Below are 26,812 nucleotides of genomic sequence, written 5' to 3'. Positions count from 1 at the left end.
GTGTGTGTGTGTGTGTGTGTGTGTGTGTGTGTGTGTGTGAGAAGGGGGACCAAACAGTAAATTGTCATCCAAGGGTGTTAATCATCTGCCGCTTGACCCACTCTGCTACCATATGGTTTCTTAGCCATGCACATCTTACTGCTGTGACCTTGGCTGTGGCATTATGCCCACATATGCTTACCCACTGTACAAGTTGTTTAGGCAAGCCTAGTAATTCTGTCTTTTATAGCCTCATCTTGCATCTCTTACGCCATATCCTCAGCCTGTTTAAGGGTGTTCTCTTGGTGCCTTATAATGTAGGTATAGTAATCAACTTCATTGAAGGTCAAAGCTGCAGAAGAATAAAACTGTCTGCCAGACCCTGCTCTATTTGTTAGGAGTATACTGAGCCTTGGCTTAAAGCTTTGAGCAACATGCATAATGCAATTTCCAAGACCCATAATTCTGAGTCCCAGAATTATATTAAAAAAAACTGGTAACTGTGACAGTTGACAATCGCAGATTTCCTTTAAAGTTTTTTTTTGTGGGGGGAAGGGTCAAGACCTCCTCCACTCCCAACACCCCCACTACTTACATATACTAACTCCAGGATCATCATACTTCAGAGAAAAGGGAACATTACAAGGCATCGTAATCTTGGACTTGGTATATATGCACCCATCTTTGCACATTCAGTTTTGCCATTCAAACTTTCAGGTCTCAGAATTTAATACTGTTAGCTTCTGAGCTGCTAGTGGCATTCATGAAAACTGCTGTAAACTGCTGTAGGATCTGCAATAGGAATTTTACAGAGGTAATTACAAACTTTTTCAACTCGTAAAATATATCTAGCTTCTAGGAGCTCAGTCTGTGAATCCAGCCTGAGCGGAAACTGATTCAAAAACGTCCTCATGTACCTGAACATTGGTGGTACTACTGTGGCTTTTCAGTTCCTCAACATCACAGGTCAAGGTATCTTTTGTACACTGGACATGTCTTTGGCACCCCACCCGAAGCACTTCCTCATTAAGTTCATACCATCTCCAAATGACACATCTTGTGGGAAAGCCTGTTAAGACCTTCACTGTGTCAATCAAGGGGAGAAGAGATCTCCCAGATTTTCAGGACTCAAAAGTGGAAAGACGGTCTCTCTCTCTCTCTCTCTTTGGTATCTCCTGAGGTTGAAGGATTGTCCACCTGTGAACTAGTGCTGTGTCAAACGGTCCCACACCCTTTAATAAACCTGTGGCAGGCAAAGACAAAATAGGCAGGGATGATGTCAGTAAATTGGACAGCTGGCCCTAAGGCATCAGTTCTCTCAAAGTAACAGTAGACAGCAGAATAAATAAGGAGGAGGAAACTTCACAAATGTTGAGCTTTCCAGCATCACCTCTATCAGAATGGTAGGGATGTCTCAGAAGATTAACCCATGTGAAGTTACAGCCTGAAGACGAGAATGTCAGACGTATGTTGATGGCACCTGGAGACAGGTACTAAACCACTCTATTTACCCGACTGACCTCTGGAGGGTACCTTACATATACGATTCTGGGTTGATCCACGTTTTACTTTAAGAGCCATATTTCACATTTTCCCATATCAATTACAACTTCTCTTTGAAACAATCATTCATATGAGCTGTAAATAGGAGCTTTCAACAATCGCACTATTACTGCTGGATTATTTTTGTTTACCTTCAGGTTAGATGATTTTTTTTTTAAACGCGGTTGCTATGTTTCCACTTATGAACTCCTGCCATATGTCCTTCAGAGAAAGTTGGCAGTACAATTTTTTTTAGTGCTCTTTTTTTTTCTCAGATAATTTTTATGAGGCCATTTGTTGTATGAAATGATGTACTTCTGCAATATATAACAGCTTTTATCATGCTCTTCTGATGCTTATTCACAACTGTTCATGTTACATTTTTTTTACTATGCAACCATATTTTTTGCCCTTTCCCACAGTGACAATAATATACAAGTGTGTGCCTTGTGGCTCAAGTCATGGCTAAAAAAGGTACACAGATCAGTTCATTATCTGGTTTACAAATGTTAAAACTGGTGCCTGGCTGGGATGTCTTAATCACTTCACCAAACGCCTGGCTACTAATAGAAAAAAAATCTCACTGCCTGCCTCCATTGGGATTAGGATAGTTGTGTACACTGGACACAGGAGTGGACAAGCCAGTGCTCCCAGAACAAGTGCCTCTCTGGGAAGGATAGGCTCATCAAGGCCTAAGCACTCTATCCACTGGGCTCTTGAGTAACACATTTTGCAGGCTTTTCCATTTTTCTAAAAATGTTTTCTATTTTGAGGTGCCACTTTTCATCGACTAATCTTAGGTTCTCCAATTCCCCCTCCCCCAAAGAACGTGTCAGGTGTCTGAACCAACGTCACTAATTTATTTTGATTTTGCTGAAAGCCTTTTAGACCCTCCTGTGAAGCATTCTTTTGTTAAAGGTCATGCTGTGCTCACAGGTGGAGACACTGTGGTTCTCCAACAGATGAAAGAGGCACTGTAGATAGAAAACTTTTGCTGACTCTACCTTCCACAGGCACAAGTGCCAGCTAATTTTTCTGCGGACATCATGGACCCGGGAACCAAACAATCCAAATAAGACTAGGGCTGCCATCTGTTTTTTTTCTGCACTATCCGGAAATCAGAACAATTGCCCAGTAGTTTGGAAATCAATGTACAAAAACTTAGGGTATTCTGTTTGGCAGCTCAAATAGAACATTGCAATGTCTTAAAATGTTGCTTCATTTTTTTTAAATACAGACACACTACATTAATGTGAAGCAGTGAAGTCGGAGAAGGACCTAAAAACAAAGAGACACTCCACCTCTCACACACACACACACACACACACACACACACACACACACACACACACACACACACACACACACACACACACACACACCCATTTAGGAGACAAAATTGGCTTGAAAGTGGATGGAGTTGGGCTATACTCCATTTTTGACCTTTACAAAAGGTGGCAATCCTAGTTAAGTCCAAGTTTAAAATTCCGCACTCTGAATAAAACAGTCAAATTAGAATATAAAAACAAAAAAGATTCCCAAATGGGTATTTACGGCTATGGAAGCTGGCTGAAAGGGACTGAAACACAGACTAACAAATACGAATTTTGGAGTACAAAAAAGTGAGGATATTGTGGACTGCACTCCCATTTTAATAGTGCATCAGCTGTAATCTGAAGCTAGGAGAGATCACCTTCTGTGCTATAGATAACCAAAACCTCTGGAAGTCGCAGTTGAATATGTGAACACCCACCTATGGGTGACTACTATGGATAAGGAATTGTACTGCAGCAAAGAATCCTGTGATGATCATCTATCAGAACAGTACTGTAGCACATGAAAGAGATTTATATGCAGTAAAAGCTATACAGAGTATCATCTTGCAGCTTTGGATTCAAGAACATTCTACTGCAGGTACTCAGTCTCTCATTAGCTCAGCTGACAATGGGAAGAAGGCTGAAAATCAAATTATCTACTTAATTTTCAGGCCTCAGTACTGTAACTGAAAATAGAGAAAACAAAACAAAACAGAAAGTCAAGAGAGACAAATACTGTTGTGAAAGAAACTGTAGAAGAGTACAAATTTACAAGCTGGAGACAGAACAAGACTATATAATAAGAAAGTTTGCAGTCTGAACCTGAAGATATTAGAAAAGCAATCAAACCAAGATCCTATGTTGTTCTTGAAGTTGGAAAGCTGTACAAAAGAGTTGCAGACATCTATATGAGATGAGGTTCAAAGAATAAAAACAAAAAAAAGAAGCGTCACACCAGTCCTGTCACAAGAAAAAAAAAAAACCCACAAAAACTGTATTAGTCATTACAGGTAGAGACTCCTTAAGTATTATCTCCACGTGAAGCTTTGGTGCAGTACGTCCAAGCTATAAATAGTCCTGCTAAACATGGCAGATTTGGAAACTCAGTGTAGAAACCAGCCAGATATAAGGACTCCTTGAAAGCTAATCACAGTACTAAACTCTTGACAAGCTGCATGCATTAAAATGTTTAGATGTGCATAGAAACTATTACTTTGGATGGATTGATCAACTTGTAAGTGTGCAAATTTGATATAAAAGGCATACAGCATGCTCAGAACAGAGTTAAGGTTACTGATGCTACCTTACTATATACACAATAAGTATAAGTTTTAGAATTAAAAAGAGGGGATGCAGTATATGTAGCATGCCTTTAAATGCTCACAAGTTAGTTATGGAAAAATGCATGGCACACGATGTGCTTGCTTTGTAGACAGTTCAGTCTGAAGCCATCCTGACATTACACTTACACCCATCAGCTATTCAGTAACAGTTTTATGTGGAATCAATCAGGCTGAACACAGGTGGAAGTTAAAAAAATACATATACCTGACTGCAAAGTAATAATAATAATAATATATTAAATTAAATCCTGATTACTTTATATATGGTGTGTGAGTAAAATCGGGGTCAGTATGCATCTGTACACTGTAGAATATGTGGCTTGTACAGAGTGGTCATACCCAAGGTACTTACACAAGGGAAGCTCAACAGCTTTCCATTGGTTTGAGGAAGGCTCACTGTGGCAGAATCCAAGAACCAATGAATTAGTGTGCACACTGACCATTTAAAAAGTTACACTAGGAGACACACAAAGTACAGAGAATATTTTTTTTAGCCCCAACTGTCACTTCACTGACACATGCCCCCCCCCCCCCATTAGCCCAGTCATTCACTTCTTTCCTTCCCCTTTCCAAAAGTTGGAGGGATATGGCAAAATCCTGTTAAGAGCCCCTCCCTCTCCATGGGAAAAACATATTTTAATGGTCTTTCATATGGGGAGGAGGCCATCACTTCTAAGATCTCAGCAACTGCTGCATCCTTGGAACAGGCTACCAATTTATGTGAAAGAAAGCACCTCTATGACATTGTTCAAGAGAAACCTGGAAAAGTGGATAGGGTACTGTAAATTCTTACCAGGGATAGTGCACACAACCCTCATGGATGTGGGCAGTCATCACTAAATGCAATCTTGAGTAATGTTAACATTTTCATGGCATTACATTGGGATGAAACGGCCAGGCTGAAAATGACCTCTGCATCTATAACCTAGTAATCTCCTATGATCCCATGACAGTGTGGAGGTGTGCATCAGATGTGCAGTGAGGGATGGGTATTATGGAATGAAGAGGAAAGGGAAGCCCTAACTATGTGGAGTAAGCAGGATTTCGCAGAAATCATCTATTATGATGCTGACCTGCTCAAGCAACTCCTACCACACAGAAAAACAAAACAGCGGTATGCCTGCAGCCAGGGATACAAGCCTCAACTTCCACCAGTACAGACCGCAGGAACCCCAAAACCCTCCTAATGGGATGTGTGAACAGAAGAACGCAGCTCACTCCCATCCTGCTACACCTGGCTTCCCCAAGATTTGTACTGCTAAATGAATTTGAGTTGTCTGGGCCAGGGCTCCATTCCTCTATGCCACAGAGCAGAATTACAAGAAGAAATTAGGTAAAGTCATTTTGACAGTTACTATATGCATAAGTCTGAATTCTACCTCAAGACTACTACATCCTAAAACAACTCTAGCATATCCCCATGTCTATAGGATTAGGATAAAAACAGTGAGAAATTACACTTCTAGTAATGCAAATGAAATATCTTCCTGTGCATTTTCAATAACTTATCACAGACTAATGTGAGTCATTTGAAAGCCATATTATACATTCACAGCAATTCTTTATGTTTGCCATACAAATGCATCCATGATTTACACTCCTGAATCAGAGATGCTGACAGTGCCAGGACTTCTGAAGGCATCAAGGCAACAGACGTGTTCTACCATCAGATGCACTGTACAGGTGTCTGTGTACCTTGGGTTTTGTCTCAAGCACATGAAGCTCTCCAGCTAAACCTCTGATTACTACAGGACACTCTAAGAATGTGCTACTACTTAAACATTTCTGCAGCTGGTTCTTCAATAATTAAGGAAAAAATGAGGTCACACTGTAAGGGAGGGCATACCAGGACAATCTCCTCCTTACGAGGGTCAAGCACTCGGATACTCTTGTCCTTGCATGCTGTGCATATCAAACTCCCATTGCGATTCCAAGAAGCACTGTAGATCAAGTCAGGGTGTTGGTCTCTCAATGTGTACAGCTCCTCCCCTGTGCCAACATTCCAAATGATGATCACATTATCACATCCTAGGAAAGACAAGAGACGCATTACAAATACATATTCCAAATACAGTGGGCTCAAACACAACAAAACATGCAGGGGCAGTCCCTTTCCTAAGCTTCCCTGTACTGTAAAGCTCTGCTTTGGCTGAATATCTGAGAATACACCAATCACTCAGAAAGCAGACTTTTTTCCTTAAGCTCACCTGACACTCTTCCTGCTTTGTGATTCTCTAGCTGTAAACATGAGAAAGAATAGTTGTGTAAAATCTAAACCATAACCATAGATGTCCTTCTCTCCCATGTTGCAGTATTCTAACATGAGGGATCTTCCGCCTGAGATGACCCAAATGTCTGGCTCATATACAAAAGCTTAGCCTGGCTGCTGAATGGCATGTGGGACGTCACATGCAGGGACCATAAACCATGGGCCATAAATGTGACATCCACATGCACAGACCTCAGAAGTGAATGCCCCAGTCAGACAACAGTCTGAGCTAAGCTGATAAGGATGCCATCCAGAAAGGGAAAAGGTCCTAGAGGGGTTAGGAGGGTGGGATAGGAATACTGCAACATGGAAGAGAAGGACACATATGGTTATGGTAAGATTTTACACAACTGTTTTATGTCCTTCTATTCTCACGTTGCAGTACTCTAACATGAGGTAGAGTACCAAAGCTCAACATGTGTTATAGGAGGTGGAAGAGGATGCATTCTCCAATAATCCATGGAGGACTGCTTTAGCAAATCCTGCCCTAGCCCTAGAGATGTAGTCGAGTTTATAATGTTTAGTGAAAGTGTGGAATGAAGACCATGCAACTGCCTCTAAAATGGTGGAGGCATCTAGCCCTTTAAAGAATGCCCCTGAGGAGGCCACAGCCCTGGTTGAGTAGGCTCTCACTGTGTACGGCAATTGTTTGCCATGGAAGTCGAAGCAGAAAGAAATTGTTTTGGAAATCCATGAAAAAATTCTTTGTTTGGACACAGCTTTTCCCCGAGCCTTGGGGCGGAAGTATACAAACAAGTGGCTAGACTTTCTGATGTTCTTAGTCTTTTCCAGGTAGAATCTGAGTTGTCTGTGAACATCAAGGGAATGGAGCACAATCTCACTGTCATTCTGTGGTGAAGGAAAAAAAGTAGGTAAATCAATAGATTGGATAAGGGATAGTTAATTAACTACTTTAGGCATGAAGGAGGTGTTTGTACAAATACCATATCCTTATGAAATATGAGGTAAGGTGGGTTAGCCATGAGTGCTTTTAACTCTGAGACTCTTCTAGCTGAAGTTAAAGCTACAAGAAAAGTACAGTTTTGTACCTACCATAAATGTAGATGTTCGAAGATCCACATTGCTGCAGTCCTTACACTTGGGTAGTCCGCTGTCCACGATCGGCCCGAATATCAAAGTATAAGGCTGACGTCGGTCAGGGCGCATTTAACTGACGTCAGGACGTCAGGGTACAAATGCGCATGACCGGCGTCATATCCTCAGTCTTTTCTTGCCCCAGATGTCAGAAGACCTTAAAAAGAAAGGTCAAAACCAAAAGACAGCAAACAAATAACCAACCACCCTTGCACTAACTATATGTACAATATATATAATACACACAATATGTACAACCCAACCCACACAACCACTTCCAAGTACAGAGGGGAAGGAGGGAGGGTAAATTGGACTGCAGCAATGTGGATCTTCGAACATCTACATTTATGGTAGGTACAAAACTGTACTATGTTCTTCATCTCACATTGCTGCAGTCCTTACACTTGGGTAGAATCCCAAAGCAGAGATAAGGGAGGATGGCTAACTATAAGGAAGCAGGAGCTGCCAAAATGCCCTGCAAAACCGCAGTGGCAAAACCAGCCCTGGACTTAGAGTAAAGTGGCAGGTGATAATGCCTAGAGAAGGTATGCACAGAACTCCAAGTAGCTGCCTCTAAAATATCCTTGGTTGCCACTCCCCTCAAAAAAGCTGTGGAAGTGGCAGTAGCCCTAGTGGAATGAGGCCTAATCCCAGCTGGAACCTCCTTGCCATGATGGGAATAACAGAAAGCAATGCAAAACCCAATCCACTTAGAAATAGTTTGTTTTGACACAGGCTTGCCCTGAGAACTCAAAGCAAAAGAAACAAACAACTGCTGAGACTGCCTGAACCCTTTAGTCCTGTCCAAATAAGAACGCAACTGCCTGTGTACATCCAAAGTGTGCAAAATCTTTTCCCCTTTATTTTGGGGATTTGCATAAAAAGTAGGCAAATAAATAGTCTGGTTTAAAGCCATACTAGAAACCACCTTAGGCATAAAGGAAGGATTAGTACGTAATGATACCCTATCCTTATGGAAAATCAAGAAAGGCTCAACTGCCATAAGGGCCTGCAATTCAGAAACCCTTCTTGCAGAGGTAATGGCCAATAAAAAAGCAGTCTTCCATGATAAATATTTCAACTCAGCAGTAGCTGCAGGCTCAAAAGGTTGTAGAGTGAGTTTCTCCAACACAAAATTGAGATCCCAAGCAGGAGTAGGAGCTCTTCGTGGGGGTCTTATATTCTTTGCCCCTCTAAGAAATTGCTTAAACAAAGGATGAGAAAACAATGGCGGGTCGCAATCATAGTGAGCTGAAATTGCTGCAGCATGAACTTTAATAGAAGAGAAGGACAAACCTTTGTCCAGTAACTCAGTAAGATATTGAAGAGCCACACTTAAATTAGGCACAGAAACATCAAAATCCTTTGCTGCACTTCAAAATAAAAATCTCTTCCATTTATCTGCGTACACTTTCCTTGTACTAGGCCTTCTAGCTTCCAAAATCCCATTCAAAACTTGTTGTGGAAGTTGAGACCCTTTATGGTTCAAAACAGAATATGCCAGGCTGTTAGGTGAAGAGAGTGAAGTTTGACATTGAGCAAATGGCTGTCTTCCTGTGACAACAGGTGTGGAATCGAAGGCAAAGGCCATGGAGGCTTCCGTACTAGACTTCTCAGTAATGGGTACCAGTGCTGTCGAGGCCAATCTGGAGCTATTAAAATCATCCTTGGCTTGTCCTGTCTGACCTTCAGAAGTACCTTTGGGAGGAGAGGCAGAGGTGGAAAGGCATACACATGAAGATTGCTCCAATTGAAAGAAAGAGCATCCACTTTCCAAGCTGTGGGATGAAACCTTTTTGTGCAAAACTTTGGCAGCTGATGGTTTAGTGGAGAAGCGAACAGATCTATGTCTGGAGTTCCCCATGACACTGTCAATTTCTGAAATACATGAGGATCCAATTTCCACCGTGGGGATCCATAATTGTCTGCTCAACACATCTGCTAAGGAGTTCTGTGCTCCTGGCAGAAACCTTGCCTGAAGATTGAGCTGTAAACTGAGAGCAGTCTCCCACAAAATCATTGTTTGCCTGCATAGAGGATAAGAATGCGTTCCCCCTTGCTTGTTGATGTACCACATGACAGTTGTGTTGTCTGTTGGAATCAACACCTGTCCTGGAAGAAGGAATTCCTTGAAAGCTATTAATGCAAACTGGACTGCTAACATCTCCTTCATGTTGATATGTAGATGTTGGAGTCTGACAGGCCACTTGTTTTGTATCCATTTTCCATTCAGATGAGCTCCCCAAGCTTTGTCTGAGGCATCTGTCGTTAAAATCTGACTTGCCTCTGGCCGGGTCACAGAGAGTCCCTTGTTTAGGTGACATTCCTGAGCCCACCACAAAAATTCCTTCTGAATGCAAGGTATTATTGGAATGACAGTGTCCAGATCCTGGCAGTGCTGTGTCCATACATTTTTGAGATACCATTGTAGCTTCCTCATATGCAGTTTGGCATTGGGAAGCACCAGAATACAAGATGCCATGAACCCTAAGGCTTGAAGGACTGTCCTTGCAGTCAGCCCGGACTGATGAGATAGTTGATGGAAGTAAAGGGATAGACTCTTTTGTTTGTCCGGGGTTAAAAAGGCCATCTGTGCTGCTGTATTCAGTCTCACACCCAGAAAGCACATGTCTTGAGAGGGTACTAGACTGGACTTTATTTCGTTCACAGAATACCCTAGGCATCTTAGCACTGCTATCACATACTCCAAATGACGAAGAAGCTCTTCCCTTCCTTGAGCCAGAATTAGGCAGTCGTCCAAATAAGGATAGATCTGTATTCCTTTTAGTCTGAAGAAAGCTATCACTGGAGCCAGAACTTTCGTGAACACTCTGGGCGCAGTAGATAAGCCAAAGGGCAATGCAGAGAACTGATAGTGAGAAGTCCCAGCTCGAAAACGCAGATACTTTCTGCAACTGAGTCTGATAGGAACATGAAGGTAAGCCTCCTTGAGATCCAAAGTTACCATCCAATGATCTTTGCCCAGCAGAGGTAAAAGCTGCTGCAACGTCAACATTTTGAACATGGGAATGTCCAGATAAGTGTTGAGGATAGATAAATCCAAAATTGGTCTCCACGTGTTCCCCTTCTGTGGTACTAGGAACAGGCGAGAATAAAATCCTAGGCCCACTTCTGGCAGAGGGACCGGCTGTATGGCCCCTAGTTGGAGCAACAGAGAAACCTGTCTGTGAGCCTCTATTCTTTGTTGAGGAGGAACGTCTGGCATGCCTTTGAAAGGAGGCAAGGTATGGAAATAAAACCTGTAGCCGTGGTGTATGATATCCAATACCCATCTGTCCTGGGTAATTAAACTCCAATTTTCTTTGAAGAGTGCCAACCTTCCTCCCAAAGGTGCTGCCAGACGAGCAGGCTCTGGCAGCTGAAAAGGTAGGTCATTGGGTCTGTTTACGAAAGGACTGACCCCTGCCCTCACCGAAGCCTGTGCAGGAGAACTCCCTGTTCTAGGCCTGAAAGAGCCCTGAGCTCTGCCCTTACCACGTCTAGATCTACCCCTAGACTGGGAATCATAAGAAGGATACGTCCACCCCTTAGTAGGCCAATTTCTACTAAACTTTGGAGGCTGGACTTGCAAAAAATCTTTAACAGTCTGCATAGACTTAGCCTTGTCTTCCATTTTCTTTAAGACTGTCTCAACAGGAGGCCCAAACAACACGTCAGATTGTAAAGGAGCATCTAAAATCCTTGTTTTAACATGATCAGACAAATTCTGATCCCTCAGCCAGGCGTGCCTGCGAAGAACAGTCCCAGTGGCAGCCACCCTAGACGAGGCCTGTACAGCATCAAAACCACATTGCAAAGAATGCTTACCCACCTGTTCAGAAACATGGACTAAATCTTGCAACTCTTTACAATCAATACCAACTGCCAGAGCATCAACCTTAGACTTCAATTGTGAAAGGAGATAGTTTTGGTATTTCAACATGTGAAACTGGCAATTCAGAGCCCTTATAGCAAGAGTGGAAGAAGTATAAACTTTCTTTCCCCATCTATCCAAGGCCCTAGCCTCCTTATCTGTAGGAACCGGATTCTTAACAACAGAAGCCTTAACACCTTTAGGCCCCTGGCTAACAGTTTCTGGGTCTGCCCTAGGACTTTTAAAAAGATACTTGTGAACGTCAGGCACCCTGTAATACCTATCCGGCTTAACAGGAGCAGGAGGCAAAGAATCAGGATTAAGAGAAGCCTCTGTAAAAACATCTTCCACTACATCCAAAACAGGAGGTATAGCCAAAGGCCTATGTTGGGGTAAAAACAGAAATTCCCAAGCCTTTTCCTGGAATCAGAGAAGTCCTGACCTTCCCACTTAAAATGCTCCTTCATGGAATGAAGAGTTTCTGAAAAAGAAAAATCCTCAGGAGGAGTAGCAGAAGGAGTAGAATCATCCACATCAGAATCAGAATAAGGAGAGTACTCCTGCAAGTCTTCAGCCGAAGACTCTGAAACATCTGAAGCTTGCTCAAAACCCCCCAGCTCAGGCTCCACCCTAGGTCTCTTAGCAGGAGGGGGCATAGAACCCCTAATCAAAGTAATCAAATCTTCTGCCATTTTAAGCATATGCTTCTTGGGCATAGTACCTGAAGAGCTAGGGGTAACACCAACTGAAGCTAAACCTGGCCTGCCCCTGGGAGAAGCCTTAGTAACAGAAGGAGAGGGCCTAGCCACCTTAGGAAGGGAGGGGAGTACAGTAACCTGAGAAGCCCCCTCAGCCTGACTTGCCTCCCGAGAGGCCACATCTTGCAATAATAAAGTCTCACTCTGGGAACACAAAGAAATCTCCGGTGGAGCCACCGGCTCCACCGACACCTCTAAAGAACCGGCGTCTGGCACAGACGGTTCTTCTAGCCTAGGCTTAACTGTCTTGTCCTTGCGCTTCTTCGAGGAAGCGGGCGTCGGAGCATCCGACGGCATTTTATAATTGCACCGCTTCCCAAAGACTAACCTTGCACAATCCAACCTTCTCTTTATAGTGCGTTTATTAAATCTAGCACAAGAGCGACAGCCAACAACGTCGTGCTCAGGCCCTAAGCAAGGAATACACAAAGTATGATAATCTCTATGCGGTATCTGTTTCCCACAAGAAACGCAATTATTAACTTTTTCTGACATCCGGTAAATGACTGAGGCAAGAAAAAACAAAAATATTCCCAACGGGTACTTAGCCAACTTTGAACTCGGTCTGAAACTTCTAAATCGAAAAATCTCAGAACGCCAACCGGCACTTGCAATGCTGCTTCTGCATCGGACCATGCGGCAAAAAAGACTGAGGATATGACGCCGGTCATGCGCATTTGTACCCTGACGTCCTGACGTCAGTTAAATGCGCCCTGACCGACGTCAGCCTTATACTTTGATATTCGGGCCGACCGTGGACAGCGGACTACCCAAGTGTAAGGACTGCAGCAATGTGAGATGAAGAACATCACTGTTTTCCAAGTGCACATCTTTAAGGTGGCTGAAGCTGCTGTTCAAATGGAGCAGTAATGATTTTTTTCCAGAATAAAATTCAAATCCCAAGGAGGAGGGATGAGTTTCCTTGGTGGTCTGATGTGAAGGACCCCCTGTGAGATGAAGCTTCACCACTAATCTGGATAGTAATGGTGGATTGAGAGGTAAGGAAGATGAGACAGCTGACAAACGGACTTTCAATGAGGAGTATGAAAGTTCAGACTTTAGGAGCTCACACAAATAAGACAAGACTAGAGGCATAGCCACCTGAAAGGAGTCTAGATGTAAAGACATCAAGTGGAGATCCTTCTCCATTTGGATAAATGGAATCTCCTGGTAGTGGGTTTCCTGGCCTCCTGCAGGACAGCCAGCCTGTCCTCTAAGTAACGGTCTCTAAATGGGATCAAAGGTTTATCACCCACAAGGTTAGTCAGAGTTTGCAGGTGTGGTTGGATAAGAGATCCCTTCTGTTGTGTGATGAGGCCCACCTTGTGAGGCAACATGTGATGACTGCCCTTGGCTAGTGACAAAAGGAGGGAGAACCAGTGCTGCCTTGGCCAATAGGGAGTCACCAGCAATATTTTTGGCTTGTATTGCTGAATCTTCAGCAGGACTTTTGTACAACAGGGAAGGGGGGGAATGCAAACAGAAACATCCCCTTCCAGGAAATTGTGAAGGTGTCCACTCTCCAAGCTTGTGGGGAGGGGGACCTTGAGCAGAATAGCTGTAGTTGTCTGTTCTGAGGGGAGGCAAAAAGATCTGTGGTACCCCCCACCAGTGGACTATGTCCAGGAAAACATCTCTGTGCAGCATACATTCATGATTCTGAGACAATGATCTGCTGAGAGCATCTGCCTGATCATTTTGTGATGGAATGTAAAATGCATGTAGTGTTACACATTGGCGAAGGTAGCCAGCTCCCATGCTTGGATGGCCAGCCTGCACAGTAAGAAAGACTTGGTCTCCCCTTGCTTGCTAATGTACCGCAGGACCATGGTGTCGTCTGTAAAGATTTTGAGGGGACCTGGATGTATGAGCGGAAGTAATGCCTTCAGAGCTAGGAGAAGGGCGGTCATTTCCCTTATGTTGTGTTTTTTTCCCAAAGGTAGGGGTCCCATTGGCCATGCACCTTGAGTCCATTCATAGTGGCTCCCCACCCCAGATCTGATGCATCTGTGTACACCTGTTGAACTGCAGTGAGAGGCTGTAATAGAAGTCCTGGATTCAGATGAATATGCTGAATCCGCCACCTGATGTCTTTCTTTAGACAGGGAAGGAATGGGACCTGAAACTCTAGTGGATGGGTGTGCTGGGACCAGACATTCTTCAAATACCACTGAAACTTCCTCATATCTAGCCTGGCAAGAGGCAACATGGGGAAAGTAGCTACCATCAGACCCAGGAGACAAAGAAATTTCCTGGCTGAAATGCAGTTTACTAGGAGTAGTTTTTGAAAGAAGTTGGTCAGTGAAGTAACTGTTTCTAGTGACAGAAAAGCCTTCATCAAATCCGTTCTTATTCTGCAACCCAAAAAAATCTGGTCTTGGGAAGGAGTAAGGGAGGACTTGAGTAGGTTGACTGTGAAATCCAAGCTTTTGAGGAGGGAAATGGAACTGACCGTGTCTTTGCAGGGTACTTGGATCCGCGGCTTGGATGAGGAGGTCGTCTAAGTATGGGATGATTTGAATGCAGTTTGTTCTGCAAAATGCCACAGCAGGGGCTAGACATACTGTAAACACCCTTGGAGCTGTAGACAAACCAAAGGGCAAGGCAGAAAACTGATAGTGCGAAGACTGCACTGCAAAATGCAGGAATTTGTGAAAGGCTGGGTGGAAAAGGATGTGAAGACATGCCTCCTTCAGGTCTAAAGTGGCATCAAGAATGGAAGAAGTGTTTGAAGGGACAGCATGTGGAAAGTGGGTACATGTAGAAAGAGGTTTAGAAGAGACATGCCCAGGATGGGTCTCCATGGGCCATCCTTTCTTGGGACTAGGAACAGTCGGGAATAAAAGCCTTGACCTTCCTGTCCTGGGGGCACCCTTTCTACTGTGCCCTGTAAAACCAGATTTTTAAATAACTTGAGGGATGATATGGATTTGGTCTTTTGGTGGGAGCCTTTTGGAGAAGGTTTTTCCTGCGAAGTCATGAAATATCCTTTTTCCACAACTGATAAAAACCCATTTGTCTGAGGTGATTTGTTGTCACAGGGGAAGACAGGGAGAGGCGGGCAGAAAAGGGAACGAAGTAAGGGGGGTTTTGACAGTCGCGCTATGTTAGGGCTGTCTTTGATTAGTTTGAGAGGTGCTAGGTCTGGTACAGGAAGGTTTCCTGGCACTTTTTCTGGATTTGGAAGTAGGAGGTGCAGAGGCCTTTCTGACAAAACTTGGTTTGGCAGGGTAGTTTCTGTGAAACGTAGGCACTGGTGAGAAAAACAGATGCTTGGGGTTCTGCAGCTCCTTGCTCTTCTCCTGCAGGTTTTTAAACAATTCTGCTGACTGTGTTCCAAAGAGGAACTTACTGGCAAGAGGGGCAACCATAATTTTGTTTTTCATGTCATCTGGCAGTGGCTGTAGCCTGAGCCAGGAGTACCTACGAAGGACTGATGCTGATGCAGTTGACCTAGCCGATGCTTCTGTAGCATCATAACTGCATTTGATGGAGTGTCTAGTGACTTGTGCAGCTAAAGAAAGTTTAGAGGCAACGTGTGTTTTGGTGAGAGAAACTGGAATGGAGGACAGCAGATTCATGTCTTGTGAAACTAGGTCTAAAGCATATTTTACTATACGGGTTTGGTAATTAATGGCTCTAAAGGTCAGGGTTGAAGAAGTATACATTTTCTTTTCTAACCAGTCCATCACTTTGCTATCTTTATCAGATGGCAGTAGGGAAGACGAGGGCAGCTGTCTGGATTGTTTGCAATAACAGCTGGGTCTGCTACGGGAAGCTTAATAAGGAATTTGAAGTCATCAGGAACTTTATAAAACCTGTCTGGTCTTTTAGGGGCAGGTGTAGTCTTAGAAGCTGAGGCAAAAATGTCCAAATAGGCTAGAATTACTGGAGGGATGGCGGAGGGGGATTCCATCTGCAGAAGCTCGTAATACCTCTTCTGTACTTCTGTCATTTGTGTGGAATTCCATTTAAAATATTCCCTCATTTTAGAAATAGTTCCCCCAAAGGTGATGTCCTCAGGTGGGGAATTGCCTTCCAAGGAATCTTTGTCTGGAGAACTGTATTCCAGGGGAGAAGCCAGCTGTGAGGCATAGAAGAGGGACTCGGAGAAGAAGAAGACTCTTTATCATGGGTCTGTGGATGTGACAATGGGCCAGCAGAAGCAGGCCTGGGGCTCAAGGCTGGACAGCAGCAAGAGTCTGCGAGGAAGTAGGCCTCAGGGCCAAGAAGGCCTGAAAGAGAGATTGAGAAAATGCCTGCCAATTAGGCAAATCTTCTAATGGAGGAGACAGATGTTTAGACTTCTGTTTCCTTTTCAGAGAAGGAGTGTTAGGTCCAGGCTGAGTATGTGAAGGCCTAGTGTCCGATGTCAGCCTAGGACTAGAAGCACCGTCCTCAGGGATGGATGGTAATGCTAGCCGTTCAGACAAACCTGGATCCCCCCGACACAGGAGGCTGACGTTGTTGGAACCTCTGCAGACATGCAGGCTGGAGAAACCAAGGCAGCATCCAAAGTGGTACCCGCCAAAGTCGCCAAGCCTATCGGAGGTACCTTAACCCCTAAACCGGCAGGTGGTGGAACGTCCGAACTTGGAGGTGCAGTCGCTGTATCTGGCCTAGCTACTTTGGCATTCTTTTTTGGCGGTTCTGCTAAGACGGCCAGCTCCGATTCCACCCCTAAGACAAGGCACTGGTTATCAATGAAAAGCTTTAGGGCTGCAAGATGGCTGCACAGTGTTTTTGGAACAAACGACTGGCAGATGGTGCATGATTTGTAGTTGTCGGAAGGCCCTAAGCAGAATAAGCACAGGTCGTGGCTGTCTTTGGGCAGAATTTGTCGACTACACTTACATTTTCCCTTCCTAGATGACATGGATGGAATCAGCTAAGGGAAGAATACACAGCAACCTAGACTAGCAGAGAAAAAACAAAAAACTTCCCAACGGGGTAATTATCTTTTCAGGAGTCACTTGCGCTGAGCAGAACAAGTGAGCTGATGTTCTACTTGTGGCAGAGAATTTGAAGTCTGTGCATGTAGACATCACATTTATGGCCCATGGTTTATGGTCCCTGTGTGCGATGTCCCACGCACCATACAGCAGCCAGGCTAAGCTTTTGTATATGAGGCAGACGTTTGTGTCACCTCAGGCAGAGGATCCCTCATGTTAGAATACTGCAACATGAAAATAGAAGGACATCCCCTGATTAGCTGACACAGTTGAGCTTTTCTTTTACATTGTATGGTACAGCCACAGCTCTCTGATGTTCCTGGTCAGTATCAGACACCCCTCCAACCACTGAGCTACTAGAACTGCTTTCTGAGCTACCCACTACATTCCTGGCTTGGTGACTTTGTGGGTAACAGAGAATCAGTTACTATCGGTAATAATAAAAAAAATTTTCAGCTCCCCTTGGACACCCCAGCTGCACTTTGAAGTTCTAGCTTTGTATCACAAAATTTCCTACTTGTATAGCTTGCATAGGTGTATTTTTGTTAGCCGCCACTGTACTGTCCCCCCAAAAAAACACTACGGCTGAACAGACATGAAAAGCCATACTAGGTTAATTCCTAGAACAAGCACACAACTGAAGGTATTACTACTGATAACATAGAAAAGGGAGGTGTATACTTAAAATGTTGTCCTTTAGTCTGAATGTTGATCTACTGACAGTCCAACAAATAAACAGAAACAAGAGTAAAGGCTGCTTGGCACACGTTTATCCATATCCCCATCTACAAGATAACCTACAGATTATGATTAACCAACTGACTGCTGCTTCTCACTCGCCACTTAAATTGACTTGCATCCTTTAAGTTAAATATGTGCACATTTAAGAATTTCAAGACTTACCAGCACTCAAAAGAACATTTCGAGCTGTAGGATGCCAGGATATGATTCCAACCCGTTTGGAATGTCCTTCTAGTGTGACAACTGCCTCAGTCAGGGGCGCTGTAAGCCCATTTTCGGGTATCTGCCAGACCTGGTTGAAAAATTAGACACTGTAGTTAACATTCTCTATACGGCTAAATAAGCACATTAACCATTACATATTTAAATGGTAAAACAACTTCTCAATTCAACCTCATTTTACAATTATGAAAATTTATCAACAAAATTCAGCCATCTTTATCAGTGACTCAAATACCTGGGACCAAAGTCATACTAAGTAGAAAATCAGAGGAGTAATTCTGTATGGGGCATATAAAAACACAATTAATAATGTGACACAGAGTCAAAGCACCCAGTTTACAGTACTCATCAAGTTGTTCTTACAGATGGGGTCCGAATGGAGAGATAAGTCAGCAAGTAAAGGAGAGTATTATTGCTGAAACTGAATACATCCTCAAGTCTTGGTGAGTACCTTTGCGGGGTGGACCTTGATTTTCACAAAATCTCACCAAGACAACACTGATATATAGACTGTATTTATATAACATACATCATGGACAGAAGTAGGTTGAACTCAAAAGAGATAGCTGCGGTGCACAAGACCCAGGATAAAAAATCCCAATCCCTCAGAGCCACACGCTCCAGGGATCTAAACCTTGTCATCACAATAAACAAAAAGTACAGTTTTGTACCTACCATAAATGTAGATGTCCGATAGGTATGCATCTGCAGTCATAACATATGGGTTGTCCTGCCTCAGGCAGCCCTTCGGTCGGCCGGATTCCAAAGTCTGGGTCTGGCCTCGGCTGATGTCGCACCTTCCCCGACGTCAGAGCGTCTGGGGTATAAAAGCATCAGCCGACGCCATTTTCCTCAGTTTTTTCTTGCCCCAAATGCCAGGTGCCCTCTAGGAAGGCTAAATTTGGATAAATGCAATAGAATTCCAAACATTTGCAAAATTCTATATATATATATATATATATATATATATATATATATATATATATATATATATATATATGTATATATACACACATGTATATACAAACAAATACACCATAATAGATTCCCCCAGCTAGCTAAAAGAGGGGTAAGCACCCTAGGAATACCACAGAGGGGTAGGAGGGAGGGTAAACCTGACTGCAGATGCATACCTATCGGACATCTACATTTATGGTAGGTACAAAACTGTACTATGTCCTTCAAGGATGCATCTGCAGTCATAACATTTGGGTAGAATACCATAGCCAATCTGGAGGAGGAGGTACTAAGAAAAAGATGGTGTAGTTAAGATCCCCTGCAGGACTGCAGTAGCAAAGCCTGCTCTGGATCTGGAGTATAAAGGTAGATTGTAATGTTTGGTAAATGTATGCACGGAGCTCCAAGTAGCAGCTTCTAAAATGTCCTTGGTAGCCACCCCTCGTAGGAAGGCTGTAGTGGTGGCCGTGGCCCTTGTGGAATGAGGCCTGATGTTTGCAGGAACTGACTTTCCATGAAAGGAGTAACAAAATCAAATGCAATTTCCTATCCATTTTGAAATTGTCTGTTTGGAAATTGCTTTTCCTTGCACCCCAGCAGCATGTGCTACAAATAGTTGGTCAGTTTTTCTGCTACTTTTAGTTTTGTCCAAGTAGTAGCGTAGTTGTCTGTGTATATCCAGGGTGTGCAGAAGTTTTCCCCCCTATTCTGTGGGTTTGGGAAGAACGTAGGCAAGTAAATAGCTTGGTTCAAGGATACCCTAGATACCACCTTTGGCATAAAAGTAGGATTAGTTCTTAGTGTAACTCTGTCCTGATGGAAGATAAGAAATGGCTGTACTGCCATTAATGCTTGTAACTCAGATACTCTTCTTGCTGAAGTTATTGCCAGAAGGAATGCAGTTTTCCAAGACAGAAACTGAAGATCCGCTGTTGCTGCTGGTTCAAAGGGAGGAAGTGTTAGTTTCTCCAAGACAAAGTTGAGATCCCAAGCAGGTAAAGGGGGTTTTCTTGGAGGTTTGATATTTTGATCCCTCTCAGAAATTGCTTGAGGAGAGGGTGTGAGAAGATAGGTGGATCCACATTGTATCCTGCTGAAATTGCTGAGGCATGAATCTTAATGGAAGAATAGGAAAGGCCATTGTGGAACAGTTCTGCTAAGTATTCCAGAATATGTGTCATGCTTGCCACTGTCACATCTAAGCCTTTGATGTGTTCCAAATGAAAAATCTTTTCCATTTAGCTGAGTATGTCTTCCTTGTGGAAGGTCCGAGCTTCCATGATAATGTCCTTCACTCTCTGTGATAAAACATTTTGTTTTGGATTTAAGGGATTTTCCAGGCAGTTAGCTGCAATGTTTTTAAGTTGGGATGCATGATCTTGAAATTGTTCTGCCAGAAGAAGAGGCCATAGGGGGAGAGGCCATGGTTTTGCCTGTGACATGCTCCTCAATAGTGGATACCAGTGTTGCCTTGGCCAGTCTGGAGCTATCAGAATCACTCTTGGCTGTTCCTCCCTGATCTTCAGTAGAACCTTGTACATTAAAGGGAGAGGTGGGAAGGCATATACTTTTAGAGCTTTCCAGCTGAAAGAGAGAGAGTCCACCCTCCATGCTTGTGGGTGGTATGTCCTTGAGCAAAATGTCCTCAGTTGATGGTTGAGAGGGGAGGCAAACAGATCTATCTCCGGCGTTCCCCATGCCTTTGTTATGAGTTGGAAGATGTCTGGGTGCAGCATCCATTCGTGTGCATCCATGGTAGTTCTGCTTAAGCTGTCTGCCAGTGCATTCTCCTTTCCTGGCACGAACTGGGACTGCAGTTGGATATTGAGTTTCAGGCATAGCTCCTATAGATTCATAGTCAGCCGGCATAAAGGGTAGGAGTGTGTGCCTCCCTGCTTGTTTATGTACCACATGACCGTGGTGTTGTCTGTCCTTATTAACAGGTGGCCTTGATGGAGGAAGGGTTTGAAAGCCTCGATTGCATGCATCACTGCCAGCATTTCCTTTTGGTTTATGTGCATGTGTAGCTGTCCTTGAGACCATAAGCCTTGGATACAGTTGCCCTCCATGTGTGCTCCCCATCCTCAGTCTGAAGCGTCCGTGGTGATGGTTTGTTTTGTTTTTGGCTTGTTGAAAGGCAACCCTCTGTTGGACTGGCAGGCCTGAGCCCACCACAGGAATTCCTTTTGAAGGCAAGGAATGATTGGTATCAAGGTTTCCAAACTGTGACTGTGTTGAGACCATACACTCCTTAGGTACCATTATAATTTTCTCATATGCAGCCTGGCCTGTGGTATCAGAATTATGCAGGATGCCATGTAACCCAGGGCCTGCAGGATTTTCCTTGCAGTAAGCTGAGCTTGTCTTGTCAGATTCATGAAGTAATCCGGAAGTTGTTTTTGTTTTTCTTCTGTGAGAAAGGCCATTTGGGTGGTTGTGTCTAGATCCGCACCCAGAAAGGTTATCCTTTGGGATGGAACCAGTCTTGATTTTTGGATGTTGACTGTGTATCCCAATGCCTGTAGTAGGTGGATGGCATAGGCAAAGTCTTTTATCAAATTTACCTTGTTGTCTGCTTGTATAAGGCAGTCGTCCAGATAAGGGTAGATTTGAATCCCCTGAAGTCTGCAGTGTGCAATTACTGATGCCAGGCATTTCGTGAATACTCTGGGCGCAGTAGATAAGCCAAAGGGCAATGCTGAGAATTGATAATGCTCTGATCCTGCAAGAAATCTGAGGTGTCTTCTGCAGATTGGTCGAATAGGGACGTGCAGGTATGCCTCCTTGAGATCTAGAGTCACCAGCCAAGACTCCTTGCCCAACATGGGAAGAAGTTGCTGTACGTTCAGCATCTTGAATTTTGGCACAATGAGGTAAGTATTCAGTGCGGACAGGTCGAGAATAGGCCTCCATTGATTTTCTTTTCTTGGTACAAGGAATAGTCTGGAGTAAAATCCTTGGCCTTGCTCTGAAAGTGGTACCTTTTCTATAGCTTTCATTTGAAGCAAGTTGCTGATCTGCTTTAAAGCCTCTGCCCTCTGATTTGGTGGTAGGTTTGGCATTCCGTTTCTTTTTGGCAAAGTGTGGAAGTGGAACCTCTATCCTTTGTCTATTATTTGCAGTGTCCATGTGTCCCTTGTAATATAATGCCAATTTTCCGAGAATAAAGCAAGCTTTCCGCCCAAGGGTGCTTCCAGTTGAGCCCTGGTGGGCGGAATCAGAGTAAAGTTATTGAGCCTGTCCTGGTGTAGTAGTTGTTGTTGCTGCTGTTGCACTACCTCTCTGGTTGGCAGGCTGCCACTGGCGGCCTCTGTAAGAGCCCCTAGATTGGCCTCTGCCTCTGGGGCGTCTGTTCCTGCCTCTCTGGGCTCTGTCCGAGTCTGGAAAGGACCAATTCTTAGTAGGCCAGTTTCTGCTGAATCTCGGTGGCTGTACTTGTAGGAAATCCTTAACTGTTTGCACAGATTTTGCCTTTTCTTCATACTTTAAGACCTCCTGAGCAGAGGAGCCAAATAAATTTTGTTTCTCCATTGGAGCATCCAGGAGTTTAACTTTAACATGGTCTGGCAAAGATTGTTCCTTCAGCCAGGCATGCCTACGAATAACTGCCCCAGTCATAGCTGACCTAAATGAAGCCTCCAATGCATCATAACCACATTTTAAGAAATGATTACTAACCTGCTGTGAGTTGTGTACCAAATCCTGAAGGGATTTATGGTCAAGGGGCTCAGGAGAAGAAAGCTTCTTGTTCAGTTCATCTAACAAATACTCTTGGCACTGTATCATATGAAATTGACAATTTAGTGCCCTGATGGAAAGAGTTGCAGAAGTATATACCTTCTTTCCCCATCTCTCTAAAGCTCTAGACTCTCTTTCAGAAGGTAGAGGATTTTTGGCAGTGGCAGCCGCAACCCCTTTAGGGCCCAGAGTAATAGTTTCTGGGTCTGCAGAATGGGCTTTATACAGATGAAAATGAGAATCCGGGACCGTGTAGTATCTATCAGGTTTGGCAGGGGCCGGGGGGAAGAGTATCAGGGGCTACACTGACATCATTGTACACATCATCAATTACATTCAAAACAGGAGGTATAGCTAAGGGCCTATGCTGAGGCAAATGTAAAAAGGTCCTTAATCTTTTTCTAGAATCAGAGAAATCCTGACCTTGCCATTGAAAATGCTCTCTCATGGAGTGTAAAGTCTCACCAAAGGAAAACTCTTCAGGAGGGGAGACCGAAGGGATAGATTCTTCTGCATCAGAATCCTCATAGGGCGAATAAGCCTCCTCCTGGTGGTCTGACAACTCAGAACCATCCGAGGACTCATCTGAAGAGTGTGGGTCAGAAGGCTCAGTCCTGGGCCTTTTGTCTGGTGGAGGGTGAGAGGCCCTGTCCGGGTGAGGTTGTGAACCTCTAATTAAAGAAATAAGGTCCTCTGCAAGGCTGAGGATCTGAGAACTGGAGGTAGGCCTCTGGGATGTAGTCTTGGGAGGCAAAGCTTTAGAAAGTTTAGCAGCTTTTGCCCTAGAAAAGGCCTTAATGGACATGGAAGCAGGGGGCCTAGCTGCCCCACATGCAGGAGTAGATATGTCCAAAGGTAATGGTGTTGGACATATCCTGGGCACTGGTTTCGGTAGGTAGCTCGGTAGCCGACTCAGCCGGGGCCTCCCGGGCCGCGGTGGTCAGTTGAGTGGATTCGGATGAAGGAATCTCCGAGGACTCTGTTTCTGCCGAAACCGAGACTCTCGCGGTAGGCCTCACCGTGGTTTCAGCCGAAACCGCGGGCCGCGAGTGTCGGTCCTTGTCCTTTCGTTTTTTCACCAAATGTGATGTCGGAGTCTCCGACGGCATTTTATATGCAAAACTAGCCCCAAAAAATTCCTCTGCAAACTCCGACCGACGTCTAAGAGTTCGTCGGTTGAAGGAAGCACAGGCTGAACAGGACGATACGTCATGGTCTGGTCCTAAGCAAGGAAGGCAGTAGGAATGGAAATCCTTATGAGGTATTTGTTTCCCACAAGTTAAACAATTATTTACTTTATCTGACATCGGCTGAGGCAAGAAAGAGTCCCCAACGGGGTACTTAGCTTTTTCGAAGTTTTTGGTAGCTGAAATCACTGGATCTGACCGACCGGCACTTGCGAACAGCTTCTGCTTCGGGCACCACGGGGCAAGAAAGACTGAGGAAAATGGCGTCGGCTGATGCTTTTATACCCCAGACGCTCTGACGTCGGGGAAGGTGCGACATCAGCCGAGGCCAGACCCAGACTTTGGAATCCGGCCGACCGAAGGGCTGCCTGAGGCAGGACAACCCATATGTTATGACTGCAGATGCATCCTTGAAGGACATCATGCTGGAGGGATGGGTTCCTGACCCAGAGATTCCCCAGGCTCTGGAATAAATTGCCCATACACGTCAAGCAGAGTGCCTCCTTGGCCCTCTTCAAAAGGAACCTTGACTGGATGTCAGTCGCCCTGCTAGACAGAGGTCCAGGGAAGTAAACAGTGTGGGAAGAAATAGCCAGGGAATTGTTATGGCTAGGCTTGTACAGGCCCTAGGGCTGATAGCCTAGTACCAACCTATGAACCTATAAGCCCAATCCTGGTAGGCGCACTGGTGCCAGGACCGGAAAAGATGACAGTAAAGAATCCTCAAAATACGGAAACATTCCTACAATGGGGCCAGGCCAGGCCCAGGGGAGGATGGCCCCCCCTGTTGTAGAAGGAAGTAGTAGTCCACAAAATCACAAAAACTAATACGCCAAAGAGCCATAAAGATGACAAAGTGGAAAGAAATTATGCATTTTTGCTATTATGCAAAAAGCACAAACTTCCGGACACCTGATATACAAGACGATTAAAACAGAAATTACAGGAAAGAAAAATACTTCCACAAGAAAAACTGTCAGAAACTTCAAATAAAAATTTGTATTCATTAACACAACAGATTTGTGAAAAACAGCACATAGATCAATAAACTTTGATCTGTTTGGAAACAGAAGCACCTGAGGAAGTGCGAAAATATAAACAATACAACCTAGAGATTTTTGAAAAGTAAAAAAAAGAAATATGGACATGGGAAACAAAATATCTGATATGGTGCAATATTTATGCAAAGGAGAAAGCCAAATTAATCAAAATAAAGAAGGCAGCCCCAAAGATATTCGAAGAGAAATACAGGCAAAGGCATCCAGATATGGAAAATTTCACAATAAAAAAATGACAAAGAGGGAATGCAGAAAAGAAGATTAGTATAGTGGAAGTTAAAAAAAAAAAATAGAAGTTGATGTCATGGAGTTGCTTGCGAAGTGAAGGATTTGGCATAGAAGGTCTAACACAGGTTACATTTCAGCATGATGGAGATGATTCCCCAAAGTAAGGAGAAGCAGGAAGATCAAGAGACATCTGAAGAAGAAATATGGACATGAGGAAAAAAAAAAAGATTTAATATGGTGTAATATTTATGCAAAAGACAAAGCAAAACTAACCAATATAAAAAGAGCAGCACCAAAGATATTTCAAAAGAAATACAGGCAAAGAAATCCGGATAGGGAAAACTTTACAATACAAAAAAAGAAAACAAAGAGGAAAAAGAGATTAGTAATGGAGAAGTTAAAGAAATAGAAACTGTGGTTATGGAGTACCTGCGAAATGAAAGATTCAGTGTAGGAAATTTAATTCAGAAAGCACCACAACAGGATAGTGCAATGGATATCTAAATTAAGAGGAAACCAGTGGCACAGGAAGCAATTGATCAGGTGTCACATGAAGATATTGTGGAGCCTTTCACAGGAAACCAGCATAAATGTTCACTGGAAGCTGGACAGCAAGGGAAGGAACAAGGAATTGTGGAAACTGATGCAGTCAATGTTGAGGAGTGATAGGCAAGTGAGCTCCCATATGACAGAGCAACGGATGGAACAGGATGAAACTGAAGAGAATGTGCCACAAGAAGATACTATAGAACTTTCTACAGAATGCCCACAGGAAATGGAAAACAAAAAATGTGCCCTCAGTTTAGAAGAAAAATTAGTTAAGAGAAGAGTTGCTTGATTTAATAGACATGGATAGATATATTAAGATCAATGAAAGAAAAAGACTGCAGAAGGTCAATAAAACCCAGAAAGTCAGAAGTTTGATAAAACAAATGAACACAGTTATTATGACTGTCCATAGAGATTTTATTTTTATTTTATTTATTTACATTTGTTGACCGGGAGTGTCCGACTGGACGTAGGTCCATTTTCAGCGGAGGCCCGGGAAGAAAAGCTCCCCAGTTAAAATAATCAGACAGCTGTTACATTGGACTACATAGCGATTAACAATTTAACATAGCAATTAATTACAAACATATTTACAGATGAAGAACATAGTACATCAGTAGACAACTAGAATATTCATCTGAGAATTACACAACAGACATTAACAAATATTACAATAAGAAGTTCCTGCTGTATAATAAGTACTAGGCTTATGAGCATCTGAGCTTACTATAATCAAGGTAGTTAGTGGGGTGGAAAGAAAGGTGGTGGGTGATATTAGAGTGGGAGTTGCAAGGGCATAGCCAGCATGTTTTCAGGTGCGCTTTTAGTAAAGTTTTGAAGTGGGAGCATGATGGTATGGAGGTAATTGTGGGCGGGAGGGAGTTCCATAATTTGGCTATGGCGCAAGAGAATAGTGCTGCACCAGCAGAGTTATTGGCTTTAGTGATATGCAAGTGATTTCTGTTGCTGGATCTTAGTGGTCTGGTGGAGCGATAGGGATGGAG

At 43.7% G+C, this 26,812-nt stretch overlaps 1 protein-coding gene across 2 annotated transcripts in view; it reads right to left on the bottom strand.

The window, feature by feature from the left end:
• CORO1B (coronin 1B) overlaps window positions 1-26,812 on the bottom strand; it is a 626,540-nt gene that overhangs the window by 199,921 nt on the left and 399,807 nt on the right. For both annotated transcript variants that reach the window (XM_044084070.1, XM_044084068.1), the window contains exons 4-5: window positions 18,032-18,161; window positions 6,027-6,208 (exon numbers count right to left, since the gene is read on the bottom strand). In XM_044084070.1, the coding sequence (XP_043940005.1) occupies window positions 6,027-6,208; window positions 18,032-18,161 (312 nt within the window). The remainder of the gene's footprint in view (window positions 1-6,026; window positions 6,209-18,031; window positions 18,162-26,812) is intronic.

This window comes from Protopterus annectens, chromosome 9.part0 (genome assembly GCF_019279795.1).
Source record: "Protopterus annectens isolate FY-2018-M chromosome 9.part0, PAN1.0, whole genome shotgun sequence".
Taxonomy (NCBI): domain Eukaryota; kingdom Metazoa; phylum Chordata; order Ceratodontiformes; family Protopteridae; genus Protopterus; species Protopterus annectens.
Note: the sequence above shows the minus strand (reverse complement) of the source record. Positions and strands in the feature narration are given on the sequence as shown.